General features: G+C 38.2%; 1 protein-coding gene and 1 pseudogene across 1 annotated transcript; both read right to left on the bottom strand.

Moving 5' to 3' along the window:
* Positions 1-763: 763 nt before the first annotated feature.
* Positions 764-2,878, bottom strand: LOC130737122 (protein FAR1-RELATED SEQUENCE 8-like). Its single transcript, XM_057588891.1, has 3 exons — positions 2,520-2,878; positions 2,140-2,282; positions 764-2,023 (listed from the first exon to the last, which is right to left on the bottom strand). Exons 2-3 carry the CDS (start codon positions 2,278-2,280, stop codon positions 764-766), a joined length of 1,401 nt encoding a protein of 466 aa, XP_057444874.1. The 5' UTR covers positions 2,281-2,282; positions 2,520-2,878.
* Positions 2,879-6,395: 3,517 nt separating this feature from the next.
* LOC130740225 (disease resistance protein RUN1-like) lies at positions 6,396-9,788 on the bottom strand (annotated as a pseudogene).
* Between the last annotated feature and the right edge of the window lie 4,846 nt (positions 9,789-14,634).

Below are 14,634 nucleotides of genomic sequence, written 5' to 3'. Positions count from 1 at the left end.
TCGAGACCGACGCTCTCCTTGCTTCAATCATCATCTGGACAGGGTACCATCGTCTCCATCATCAACCCCATTCTCCCCATTCATTGCATTGAACCTAGAGGTAAGTAAGTTTGGATTTCAACTTGAATTCACCATTTAACTTGAAATTATGGAATCTTTCAACCCTAGGATAGTCGATTTATGCTTAAGTAGATGTTAGGTTGGCTGAAATTGTATAAATTGGTCTTTGGGGCGAGTTCCAATCATGCAATGTCGTTAATGGAGTTCTGGTTCGATACGGAACATAATATTCCGTATTCAATATGAAACTTAATGTTCCGTATTGGATATGAAACTTAATGTTCCGTATTGGATATGAAACTTAATGTTCCGTATTGGATATGAAACTTAATGTTCCGTATTTGTTGTCTGTTTAGAGTTATAAACTTAATTTATAAAATGTTTTTATAAAACTTAATATAATTAGCTTAGTTTATTTATAAAACCTAATCTAATTAGCTTAGTTAATTTATAAAATGTTTTTAATTTAGTTATAAACATCGTGAATTATTTAGTGATTTTATTTAGAGATTTAATTGAGAAATTTAGTAATTGAGCGAGTATAATTTATTCAGTGAATTTATTTAGAAAATGTTTGCTCTGAATATATAGTGAGAATGAAGAACAGAAAGAGGTCTCGAGCTAGTGAGGATGCGGGGCCTACAGAGGATAGACACCGGCGATTACATGCTTCTAGCCGGCGCGGCGATCATGCTGCGACCTCTCACGCGGTTGAGGCTTCAGCTCCAGCTCCAGTTGATTCTATGCAGTCGCCCATGGTAGAGGCTTCAGCTCCAGCTCCAGTTGAGCCTACTGATCGAGTTCCTACTCCGCCGTCTCCCATGGTTGAGGTACCTCGCCATGAGTCACCAGGCGAGGAGTCATCAGGCGAGTCGTCATCCGGCGATTCGTCATCCTTGCACATATTAAACAATTGCATCCATTGAACTTCAAATTCTTCAACTGTTGCAGCATCCACCACCTCTCCCCACTTCCCCATAACCAATTCAGCAAAATCATCTGTACCAACATAGAGTTTGCACTTTGCCAAAACACACTTGTTGATGTGCCACAAGCATAATAAATGGCTGGTGTTGGGAAGGCTTTGCTTAGCAGCACTCAATAAGGCAAGATCCCTGTCAGTAACAATCACCTTAGGCAACATGGCTTGATCAGCTAATAGAGACTTCATACACTCCAGTGCCCAAACGTAGTCATCTGTGCCCTCATTAACAATGTAGCAAAAGGCTATGGAGTATGTCTTATCTGTGGAAGTCAGTCCAACAATCTCAAGCAATGGAATTTTATATTTGTTTGTCTTGTATGTGCAATCCATAATCACTACATATGGAAATGTGTTGAACAGTTTGATAGCATTTGGATGAGCCCAAAATACATCCCTAATGACTTCCGATCCAGGCTCATGTCTTTCAAAGTGGACGTACTTGTCACCGTCCAACTTCTTCGACAAGTGTTGCATTTCTGTCAATGACCCGCGGAGGGATTTTCTTAACCTCTTGCAAGCACCATAAATCTGAGATATGGTAGTCAAGTTTAAAGGATTGTTTTCCTTCAAAGTCAACAACATCTTTCTCGGTGGAACCCAACTCCTTGTCATTTTTCCCACTTGCTCCTTCTCTCCGGGTTTTAGACGACCAACAAAATTGTGCCCAAGTAGTGACCTAGCTGGTTCATGGTTGTGTGTACCTTCCATCACCTTTAGCCGCCAATCTCTATCTATGCCATTTTTCATAGGTCGTCCTTTTAGTCTAAAAGGACATTCTGTCTTTTGTGTTCTCGTTCCTTCAACAAGGTCAGGGTCTCTGTAGGGAACATACTTACCATGCTTCTCGCACCCCAACATGACATAAGCTTTTCTGCTTCCATTCCCACCGCTATCTGACTTTGTGATCAACACAACATATCCATTTTCAATCGCAATTCCATGAACCCAATTGATAAGATCATCACGGGTAGGGAAAATCTGTTCAATGATGCATACCCAACACACAAATAAGGCATAAACAAGGGTGATCAAGACATAATAAGAATTGATATATTACACTTTCAAAACAATGCAAAAATCTGTTCAAAGAATACCTGATCAGTTGTAAATAAATGCGAGACATCTATACTTATACACGGGGGTACAAATGCTGGTGGTGGCACCTCTTCAGGTTGAGCATTGTTCAATCCAACTTCAATCAATTGGGATTCATGAAATAAAAATGATTCTGTCATCCCTGGAAGAGAATACGGAACTTTATTATCCATATTGAATACGGAAATTTATAATTCGTATTGAATACGGTATATTAATTTTCGTATAGACTCCGAAACTTTATATTCCGTATTTTAACACATCTCAGAATTCAGAAAATCATCATTCTAACTACTTAATCTACTTAATCTAACTACTTAATCTAACAACTTCAACTACTTAAACTAACAACATACAACAAACAACTAACAACACTTACCTCAAATGCTATCTTTTTGCATCCAATGGTGGAGAGCTTGCCAATGAAGGAGTTGGTGGTGGTGGTAGGAAGAATGGAAGTGAGGATGAAAGTGAGGTAGGAGAGGGTGAGAGAGAGGGTGGTCTGGAGGCATTGAGGGGGTTAAGGGGGCTGGTGAGGGGTTGGTGACGGAGGAGTAATGGTGGAGGGGTTGGTGGAGGGAGGAGTAATGGTGGAAAAGGTGATGACTGTCAGAGTTATAATACGGAATTTTAACTTCCGTATTCTATTTTATAGAATACGGAAGTTTAAGTTCCGTAGGGCATTTATGGGTTAAAAAAAAAGAGGTGGGGCGCGGAGCCCCATAGGGGGGGCCCCAAACCCAACTCCCATCTTTGACCCATATGACCGAGATCCAGATCGGAATCATCATCAACCCATTCATCTCCCACTCCCCCCTCCATCAAAGGAACAAATCGAAAACCCATGAAGACTCAGAGGTTGGTGATGGATGATGTGTGCGGAGGAAGGAAGGAAAGGGAGAAGCAGCAACGTTAATTTTTGTTGTTGTATCTGAGTTGATGCAAATTGGGAATTAGGGTAATTTGGGGGGGAATTAGGATAAGTTTGTGGGAGAATTAAGTTTGGTTAATTAAGTTTGGGTTAGATTAAGAAATAAGTTTATTTATGTTAATTAAACTTTAATTATATGATGTGTAAATTATTTTTTATTTTTTTTAAATCCATGTAAGCGTTATTAGTCCGGTCAGCAAGTCAAATTATTACTCTTTGGAGGTCGAAGCTCCGGCGAGGACCGGCTCCAGACGTTTTGCAAAAATGGGGACATATTCCACAAATTTTTTCGGTGAGAGACTTAGATCAGATGGCGAGACAAAGACAATGACTAATTTGAGGATTAAGCCCAAAATAAATATTAAAACAAAACATGACAAAGACTAATATTAGAATATATATTCATTAGTTAAATTATTTTGATAATTTAGAAATGAATTATTCAAAGTATATTAATCTTCTCTATTAACTGTGATGTAGAATTGTCACGACCCAAAAATCCCAAGCCGTGACCGGCGCACGGACTATCACCCCAAGTCCGGCAAGCCTTTTACACATAACCCATTTATAACCAATTCGCCATGATAAATACGTCCGCATAAATTTATAAAAAAAAACGACAAAGTCTCCTCTGTATTTCAGTAATCTCAAAATAACATAACCTGCTAAATAATATTCTCCAAAATCCAAAATTTCAAGAAAAGGTACAAAACCAAAATTCGACGTTCAATGTCAACCTTTAAAATTAAAAGATACCGTCAACCCCAAACTAAATTCACCTATGACTCCCTATAGCTGCAGATAACTAGAATCAAGAGAAATAAAATAGCAATGAGGCCACCAGCCGATGGAGGCCTACAAGCAAGACAACTGACAATCTGAATCCAGGAACAGCTTGTTACTCAGCTGCTGAAGAATCTGTGGACAAAATAATAAAGGGGTAAGTCACAAAGACTTAGTGAGGATTTAACAACCACCATGAACAGGAAAGGGGAAACATATGAAGCACGAGTTTTTCACTATCAGATCAGAGTGTATAATATATATAATATTAATAAGAATCATTTCAAATAAAAGATGATCAAACTGTCAAGTTTATAAATAACCATTTCAATGAAACTGAATAAAAATCATGTCGATAATATGAAAGCATTTCAAAATCAGAAATATAATTTGATAGGGTCACACATGTAGAACCGTGAGGCGGCTCCATCTCGTTGATAGCCCTCTCCTCCTAAGGGATGGCCTCTCCGATAGGGGCGGCTCCATCTAATGGATAGCCCTTTCTTCTCTCATATCACATGTCGCATCGTATCATATCATCGGAGGAAGCTACATCTCGTTGATAGCCCTTTCCGTGCACTGGCGGCTCCATCTAACGGATAGTCCTCTCCTCCCGAAATCAAGCTAACTAGGTGCACTTAGGCCGTTACCTCCGTTAACGGCTACGGGGTTCTATCAAGGATCCCCAAAACCATTTTCTCAAACCAGTTCAAGTCTCGTCAAAAGTCTCATAATCAACTTTCCAAGTTCACAATCTCAGTTTCACATAATTTCCAAAATCAAAGCAATTTAAATTACTTTCTCATGTCAGTTCATAATCAAAATCAAATAAACTTCATAAAACCAGCTTTCAGATAATTCACGAACTGTAAAGCATGTTTCCCCAATTTAAATAAATAGGCAATGTGCTAAAATAATCAACTCATCAGTTATATAATTATTAAAAATAAGCCACAGTGATTGGAAAATCACTCACTGCTATAACGAGCCAACTAGACCGTCCTTAGCAATTTCGCGACAACCCAACGAACCTTCACCCGTCAAATCTGAATCACCAAAATTAAATTTCAACCTTCAGCAACTATAATCTTATGTCGTACTACCCGTGAGCAACTACGAAATCCCAATTGTATACTCAAAGCCCTAAATAATTTTACCTTAATCTAACATACAGATACGATACAATGCTGTTCTCCAAATTCATGGGTTGAGAATATACCTTAAATAAATTGAATTGGACAATGCTGAAGGGCTAAATTTACTTCTTAAAAGCACCACTCCTACTCCAAACAGTTAAACCAGGTTTGTTCCATTTGAAACCCTGTCAACCTTGTTCGTGAATGGATATATATTAAAGGGGAATTGGGGCTGTTTTCCTTTGGAACAAGAGTAAAAGAAGAAATTGAAGAAGTTCTGTGGGAGATGTAAGGAGGAGAATATGTCGAGAAAGAAGAAAGGAAGGTTACGGCTGGGAAAGAAATATTGGGAGTGGGTTCAATGGTTTTTCTTTAAACAATTAGGGTATCTTATTTTCAAGAAACAAAGGCTATGTTTGGCATGTTTAGCTGATAAGCTAGCTGAAAGCTGAAAAGCTAGCTGAAAGCTTATAAGCTAGCTGATAGCTGAAAGCTGATAAGCTAGCTGAAAGCTGATAGCTGAAAGCTGAAAAGCTACGTGATTGAAACAAAAGTGTTTGGTAGAACTAGCTGTTAAACAAGCTGAAATTGTAAAATGACATAAAAGGACATACTTGTATACTTATTTTTATATTTAACATTACTTTATTTTCACATTAATACCAATATGATATTAATATTAAAATTATTATCACTTTAAATATTTTTATTAGCTACAGTTATATATCATCTTAGAAATATAATATTTATTTTTATTTATTTTTATTAATATAATATTTATAATACTTGTGGTGCGTAGCGGTGTGGCGGGAATGGTGGCAGAAACCGCATACGTAAGTGTGAGGGAAAAATAAGTTTAGTGTTTTTATAAATATATAAGGGTAATGGTAGAATTTTAATAAAATAATAAGGATAAAAATGAGAATAAATTTAATAAGCTATAAGCTTTAAGCTATAAGCTACCTGAGATAGCTTATAGCTTAAAGCTTTAAGCTACTAAAATAAGCTCCTTCACCAAACACTTTTGAAGAGCTTTTAAGCTAGTCAAATAAGCTTTAAGCTAGTCAAATAAGCTATAAGCTAGCTGAAATGACATGCCAAACATAGCCAAAAGGTGGGTTACGTGACCCCACCCCCTTTTCAATCAGACCACGTTTTTTTTTTCCTCCCACTTCCTTGCATAATCAATTTTATATAATATAATATGATAATGACAATTATAATAATTAAGCTCATAAACATTAAACGGGTTGTTTCAAGAATTAATCTCACCGTTACCGACTATGAGATACTTGGCCTCATGGTTAAGACAAGAAACATATTTTTATAATTAAATTAAAATTTAGAAGTTGGTTTTTGCATTTGGTTATGAAAATTGTTTAGCTTCAAATGTGTGAAAACATGGTAGATTAATTTCAAATAAATATAATGAGTTTTCAATATATTATAGCTCATCTTTTTTTTCCTTAACCAAGGTATCTCATAGCTGATAGTTGTGAGATTAATCTATCCTTCAATTGTTAGTGCATTAAGCGGTACTGCGGTAGAAAATATCTTGGGGCAGTTGAAAATACACAATATTGCCCAACCGACCTGTCTCTCGCTCTGACTTCTTGATGGGAGCTCAGGCAAATATCTCAACTCCTTACAATGCTCCAAGTTCAACCATCTAAGTTTTGAAAGTTGTTTAATGCTACAAGGTAGTGTAACAAAATGGTTTCCATCCAAAATTAAGACTTCTAAAGAGTGTAACAACCCAATAGCATCGGGGATCTGAACAAGATTGCAGAAGCTCAGGTCAAGCCATTTCAAACATGGTAAACGAGGCAAATAAGGCAGCAATGAACAAACTGAATCTTCATGTCTCCGAAAATGGATGGGGAACTTTAGAAATCTGTAGAAGGATGAAGATGGCTTCCTTTGGATACTACCTTCATTTAACAGATTAATGCTACGTAATTTTGAGCAGCCAGAAAGATCTAGACCTTCAAGAGAACTGAGATGAAAAATGCTACTGGGAATGCTGACTAGATTTTTACAATCCTTCAAGTTCAAATTGACAAGCTTTCTTAGGGTGCCAATGGACTCATTGATCCGCACAAGTTTTATGCATCCTTCAAGATTCAGGGACTCAAGATTTGGGGCCTCCGTAAAATCCGGTAGCTTAATAAGACTTCTGGAGTCAGAGAGATTCATACGTTTTAAACTGTGTAGAGGCTGCGGTGAATGACAATAGTAGGAAACAAAATTAATAATCCTTTCTTTTTGTTTCTTTAAGTAACTCAGAAAGAGGAAAGTAAATAAGATAATTTGTCTTTTTATTCATACACTTAAAGAAAATACAAAATTAAAAAATAGTAATTTGCAATACCTTTGTGCCTTCCCACAGTTGTTTGATGCTACTATAAGGCATGATCAATTCAACAAGTTTATCTGGTTGAAAACTTGGTGGCAAACACTTGAAAGGATACTTTTCCCAATGAAGGTATCCTAATTCATTTGAAAGATGATTGAGACCTCCTGAAAAGTTCACATTTTCAAGAATCAACAACTTAAGGTGGCTCATTTTCGACAAAGCATCAGCCCTCATGGTTGTTTCTAAAAACTCTGAATCCCAATGTTTAATAACTATTGCTTGAAGAGTCTCTGTTGCCTATAACATTGCAAACAAGAGATAAAATTTTAGACTTTTATAATTATAAATTATAGAAAAATGTTGATATGCAATTTTGTTAAAAAAATACTTTACCTGATTTTCTAACATAACATTGTGGAAATCCTTGTAGTCCCATAACCTGCTCCACTTTCTTGGCTCTTTTGGTGATTTTTCTCGAACAATTTTCTTGCCCAGCTCTTTCAACAAGTCATGCATTTTAAATTCCCCATATCCAGTAACTTCGAGTAGCGATTTATCAATGAGAACGGGTATACCAATTTCTGGATGAAATCCACGAATATCCAGAATTTTCATCTTATACTTTGGTAATCTTCCATCAAATAAACAAGAAATATCTAAAAATATTTCCTTCTCTGCATCATTCAATGCATCAAAACTTACTCGAAGCACATCCATTATATCTTTTTCTGGATATTCTCTCAGTCTAGCCAATGCACTTCTCCATTCAGAAACATCTCGGCCAAACAAAAATGAACCCAAAACGTTTATAGCTAATGGCAAGTGGTCAGCATATTCCAGGACTTTATTCGCCAAGTCAATGTAATCATCTCTAATTACAACACCACGTTTGAAAGCTTTTATGCAAAACAACTGAAGGGCATCTTGACGACTCAATAGTTGAACTTTGTAAACTTCATCCACTTGATACTCTTTCAAGATATGTTCATCCCTAGAAATTATGATGATTCTACTTCCTGCACCTAGAGATACACGTTTCATAGCCAATTTGTCGAGCTGCTTCACTTCATCAACATTATCAAGAACTATGAGGGCCTTTTTGTGGCATAGTCTAGTTTGCATCAAATTAGTTGTCATTGGAAGATTATACAACTGAAGATTTTCCTCATTTAGAGTTTGACTAAGAATTTGCTTTTGTGCCTCCATTGGACCCTGCTCCCTAAAAAGTTTACTTATATCATCAATAAAACAGGTCGCATCAAATTGGTTAGAGATTCTGTGATACAAAAAAGTAGCAAGAGTAGACTTTCCTAGTCCACCCATTCCACATATCCCCATAACTCGAACATCATCATTCTGAGTCCAAAACTAGAAGTTTTTCTAATTCTTTCAACGGTGACTGTATCCCAACTACATCATCCGGTATAGTTGAAAACTTGTAACTCAATGTGCATGTTACTTGTTTAATTACTTCTCCAATCTGTGCATCTTGTGGCCTAAAAGATCAAAAGACAAAAACACTGAATATTTGCTTGACATCCCTAAACATAATATATGTATATATAAATATGAAAAGACATAATAAATTATTTTAATGAAGTTATTAGAACTCTCTTCCAACAGCACAAAATTGGCATTAAAAAGGCATAAACTGTGGTAAAATGCCTCTGTAATTAATTAAAAAAATTCAATGAAACCACTGAAGTTTTATTGAAACTTACTTATTTGTTACATCCCATCCAGAGAGATCGGCCACTTGTGCTAGAGCTTTCCTCCATCTTTGAACCATTTGTAAATCTTCTTTGAATCTTTCTTCATGCTTCAGAAAAGCTTCTCCATAATTTCCGCTTTGTTTCCGCACCTCAGATGGAGTCACATCACAGAAAACAGGCAGAACAGTCTGCCTCTTTCCTTCAATGCAATCAGCAATTTTTGCCAGTTCTTGCAAGCACCATGTGGAAGAAGCATAGTATTTTGAGAAGACCACAATCAGAATTTGTGATCCTTCAATTGCTTGTATAAGCTCAGTGGATATATTTTTACCTTTTCTTAGCATGGTGTCATCTTTGAAAGTAACAAAGCCTTTTCCATAGAGAGCACCAAAAAGATGATCAGTGAAGTTGTTTCTTGTGTCTTCACCTCTAAAGCTCACAAACACATCATATTTCCATATCATCGGAGTTGAAGAGCTGCTTTGGATTTCCATTGCAAAAGTGCAAACTAAGTTGTTGAAGATTGATTACTATGCAAACACAGTCTGTTTAGAAATGGAGAAATAGTGGATAAGTGAAGCACCTTATGAGAAACCCAAGTTTTAATCTTTTTTTGTTTACTTTTCTTAGGAAAGTGACAAGAATTTTCTCAGGAAAGTTGTAAGAAGGAAACCATGAAAAGGACTTGTGAGCAACGACTTACTGTTACACTCGATCATTGGTCTCCCTCACCAGTCCTCGTACGCGTAAGGATACTTTTCTATATTGTCTTACATCCACACATATTCTATCGTCTTCTAGCTCTATGTCTCTATTGTTAGGTGAGGATACTTCTATTTTATATTAGAACTAAAATTAAATTCTAGTAATTTATATTAAACTGAGCCAACCCCTAATAATTAAAAGGTGACTGAAAAAAAAAGTTGCTTAATTAAAAGATGAAGAAACGTGCTAGTATACGTCAATCAAAGAAAGGAACTTGTTAAGTAGTTGTAAAAATAAAATAAAGGCTTAATCCAGTTTTTGGTCCCCATCTTTTGTCATAAATATGGCTTTGGTCCCTCGCCGGAGCAAAGGTGGGGGCAGGTCCCCAGTTTTTGGCAAAATAGTTGGTTTTAGTCCTTCTGGCCGGTTGGGTCAACGCCGGAGCTCCGCCAGCTGACGTGGCAAGCCACGTCAATTAGTGAACCTCGCTGGATTTTTTTTTCTTTTTTCATTAAATTAAAATTAAATCAAATCACAAAAATTAAACATTAATTAACTCTCACCAATTAACCTCCTTTTTAATTAATTAAAATCCTCACCCAGATTCTTCTTCATCATCATCACCATCATCCTTACTCATCTTCTTCTTTTCACTCTCAAACCCAGAAATTTATGGACACTCCATCCCCAACCCCAACCTCATCTTCGCCACTGATTCTTCACACAACACCAACCACACCACGACCCCCAAACCCATCTTCCCTTTCTTTCTTTCTTTTTCACGCTCTCTCTCTGCTTCTGTTACTAGGTTTCTCTGCTTCTTCTTCTTCTTTTTTCCTCTGAAACCCTAGCCACCTCTCCTGCGCCGCCGGCCTCTACTCCGTGCGTGGCTACGATGGATGGCCCGGAATTGACCAGATCTGGGTTTTTCTTATTTGGATTCAGATTTGGCGGCGAGGCGAAGCTCCGGCATGAGATCCAGCAGCTCCTTGACAGAAACTTCGGGCGAAGCGGTTTATTCACCACGACGTCGACAACAGGAACGGCCTCCCGGCGATCAGGTGCTCTTGCCGGCGTACGGGGGCTCCCAAATCAAGCTCGATGACAAAGAGTTTCTTTTGTTCAGGGATGAGGATATTCTGGGAATTTTGGGTGCTTGAGATCGGGTTTGTGCATACAGGGAAATGCTAATTGTGGATTGTTTAGAAATAATCTAGGATCTCATATAGAGAATGCAATTTGGTACCAACATTTATAAGGGAATTTTTTAAGCAAGTTTTGCTTCCTTGTATTCTGAGTAATTGCAATGTGAACTTTATTTGATCTCGTGTTTCGTCTTTGTTGTTTTAGTTCTCATTGTGCAATATGTTAATTTCTCTTGGCTGCTAACCTTTTTTTTTTTGAAATGTTGGCTGCTAACCTCAAAAAAAAAAATAAAGTTGATGATGTTGTTAACTAATTTAATAATTTGTGTTTTAATTTTTTTTAAATGAAAAAGAAAAAAAAAATCCACGTGGACTCATTAAATGACGTAGCAATGCCACATGAGATTCCCGGAGCTCCGGCGTTGACCCAATCGGCCGGAAGGACCAAAGCCAACTATTTTGCCAAAAACTGGGGACCTACCCCCACCTTTGCTCCGGCGAGGGACTAAAGCCATATTTATGACAAAGGATGGGGACCAAAAACTGGATTAAGCCTAAAATAAAAGAAGCACGTGATATAAACAATGACTGACGAGTTAGGAAAACACTGATAGTGTCAAATTTCTTCGCAACTTGGCCGACAAAATAATTTTCCTCCCTTCCCCTTGATTTCCTGTCTCATCCACTAGAGTGGAAAACACTAATTTCCAGCCAACTTCCTTCCTCTTAACTTCCTTCTATTCAATTAAGTTCTGTAGAAACAGAACTTAATAGTAGAAAAAGTTGGTAAAAATGAGATGAAGGTTAAAATTAGTGTGAATATATCATAATTGACTTTTTCTTCAAGCATATCCTTCAATATCTGGATTGTTCTCTCAGACTGACCATCGGTTTGAGGGTGGAAAGCTGTACTCAGATTCAAGCGGGTCCCTAAAGCATTTTGGAAAGACTTTCAAAAGTGAGCAGTAAACTGAGCCCCTCGATCTGAAATAATAGAAACTGGTACACCATGCAAAGAGACAATCTCATCCAAGTAAAGCTTAGCATACTGAGCTGCAGTATAGGTAGTCTTCACCGGCAAGAAGTGTGCAGACTTAGTCAATCGATCAATGATCACCCACACAGTCATAACCTTTCAAAGTTCGAGGCAAACCGGTCACAAAATCCATAGCAATGCCTTCCCATTTCCACACTGGAATCTCAATAGACTGAAGCAATCTTGCTGGCTTTTGGTGCTCAGCTTTCATCTGCTGACACACTAAACACTTAGAAACAAAATCTGCTACATCTTTCTTCATCCCTTCCCACCAATAAAACTCCTTTAGATCTTGATACATTTTAGTAGAACCAGGATGGATAGTGTAAGAAGAATGATGAGCTTCTTCTAAAATTTTCCTCCTTAGGCCTTCTACATTAGGCACACACAACCGGCATCCAAGGCGCAAGACACCATCAGAATCTACTGAAAACTGTGAAACTTTGCCATTTTGAACATCTTCCACCATCTTCACCATATATGGGTCTTGACATTGAGACTGTTTAACATCATCAACAAAGGTAGAACGAATTTGCACATTAGCCAACAATGAGTTAGAATGTGCAAGTTCAAATTGAACTCCACTGTCAACAAGTTCTTGGAATTCTTTAACAATGGGTCTCTTAACCTCCGCTAAGTGAGCAAGACTACCCATAGATTTTCTACTTAGAGCATCGGCAACCACATTCGCCTTGCCAGGATGATACAAGATGGTGCAGTCATAATCTTTTAGAAGTTCCATCCACCTTCTTTGCCTCAAATTCAAGTCTCGCTGCTGAAAAATATATTTAAGGCTCTTATGATCAGTAAAAATTTCACAAGTCTCACCATAAAGATAATGCCTCCAGATTTTAAGAGCAAAAACTACTGCAGCCATCTCTAAATCATGTGTGGGATAATTCTGCTCATGCCTTTTGAGTTGCCTAGAAGCATAAGCAATGACTTTGCCATGCTGCATAAGCACACAACCAAGGCCCACTCTAGAAGCATCACAATAAACTGCATAGCCTCCACCACCTGAGGGTAAAGCCAAGACGGGTGCTGAAGTCAGACATTCTTTCAATTTCTGAAAGCTTTCCTCACAAGCGTCAGACCATTGAAATTCAACTTTCTTTTGAGTTAGTCTGGTCAAAGGGGAGGCAAGCTTTGAGAAGTCCTTTACAAAGCGACGATAGTATCCTGCCAAACCAAGAAAACTCCGAATCTCCTTCACTGTCGTGGGTCTAGGCCAATTCTGCACTGCTTCCACTTTGCTAGGATCAACACTTATACCATCCTTGGATACAACATGCCCCAAAAAGGCAACAGTATCTAGCCAAAATTCACATTTAGAGAATTTGGCAAACAACTGCTTCTCCCTCAAAGTCTGCAAAACCAACCTTAGATGTTCTTCATGCTCTTCTTTACCCTTAGAATACACAAGAATATCATCAATAAACACAATCACAAAGTGATCCAAGAAGGGTTTAAAGACTCGGTTCATCAAGTCCATAAAAGCAGCAGGGGCATTAGTGAGTCCAAAGGACATGACCAAGAACTCATAATGGCCATAGCGTGTCCGAAATGCCGTCTTAGGAACATCTTCCTTCTTAATCTTCAACTGGTGATACCCTGATCGCAAGTCAATCTTTGAGAAACATTGAGCTCCCTGCAACTGATCAAACAAATCATCTATGCGAGGTAAAGGGTACTTATTCTTTATAGTCACCTTATTCAATTGTCTGTAATCAATACATAACCGCATGGTCCCGTCCTTCTTCTTCACAAACAAGACAGGTGCTCCCCAAGGAGAAGAACTAGGGCGAATAAAGCCCTTATCAAGAAGATCCTGCAACTGCTCCCTTAATTCCTTAAGCTCTGCCGGTGACATCCGATAAGGAGGTATAGATATTGGTTGGGTGCCAGGAACCAAATCTATAGAAAATTATATCTCCCGATCAGGTGGTAAACCAGGAAGTTCTTCAGGAAATACATCTGGAAATTCACACACTATCGGGACTTCTTCAAGTTTCCTTTCAACTGCTTGAGTATCTTTTACCAAAGCTAAGTATCCCTGACAACCCTTCCTTAGCAACCGAAAGGCTCCTAATGCTGAAATTAGATTATACGGTGTCAAACACCGTTCACCCTGGAATGAAAAAGAAGGCTCTCCAGGCATATCAAACCTCACTACTTTGTTACGACAATCCACAGTAGCATAATGAGAGGCTAACCAATCCATACCAAAGATTACATCAAAGTCAACCATGTCTAGAGTGATTAGGTCTGCTAACAATTTTCTATCCCCAACGAATACCTCACAAGAAGGATAAACAGAATCAGCTAAAAGATTCTCCCCAAGAGGGGTAGCCACAACCAATGTATCCTTCAAGGGACAAGAACATTTACCAATTTGAGAAGCAAACCACACTGATACAAAAGAGTGTGTAGCTCCAGGATCAAATAAAACACGAGCATTCTGAGAACATACAGAAAGTGTACTTGTAACCACTGCATTGGATGCCTGAGCATCCTGACGAGTCAAAGCAAATACTCGTGCCTGACCTCTCCCAGCCTGTCCCTGACCTCTGCCACTAGTACCTCTGCCACCCTGCTGAGATACTCCAGAACCTCGACCTGAAGCACTCCCAGACGGTCTCATAGATGCTGCAGGAGTATGAGAAGATGCTAAAGCCGCTCCACCTGGTGCT

This window comes from Lotus japonicus, chromosome 2 (assembly GCF_012489685.1).
Source record: "Lotus japonicus ecotype B-129 chromosome 2, LjGifu_v1.2".
NCBI classification, from domain to species: domain Eukaryota; kingdom Viridiplantae; phylum Streptophyta; class Magnoliopsida; order Fabales; family Fabaceae; genus Lotus; species Lotus japonicus.
Note: the sequence above shows the minus strand (reverse complement) of the source record. Positions and strands in the feature narration are given on the sequence as shown.

Coding starts and splice junctions, on each gene's coding strand:
- LOC130737122 (XM_057588891.1), bottom strand. CDS start 2,280: ATGACAGAATCATTTTTATTTCATGAATCCCAATTGATTGAAGTTGGA. Junction 2,024..2,139: donor ATTTATTTACAACTGATCAG/GTATTCTTTGAA, acceptor ATCATTGAACAG/ATTTTCCCTACCCGTGATGA.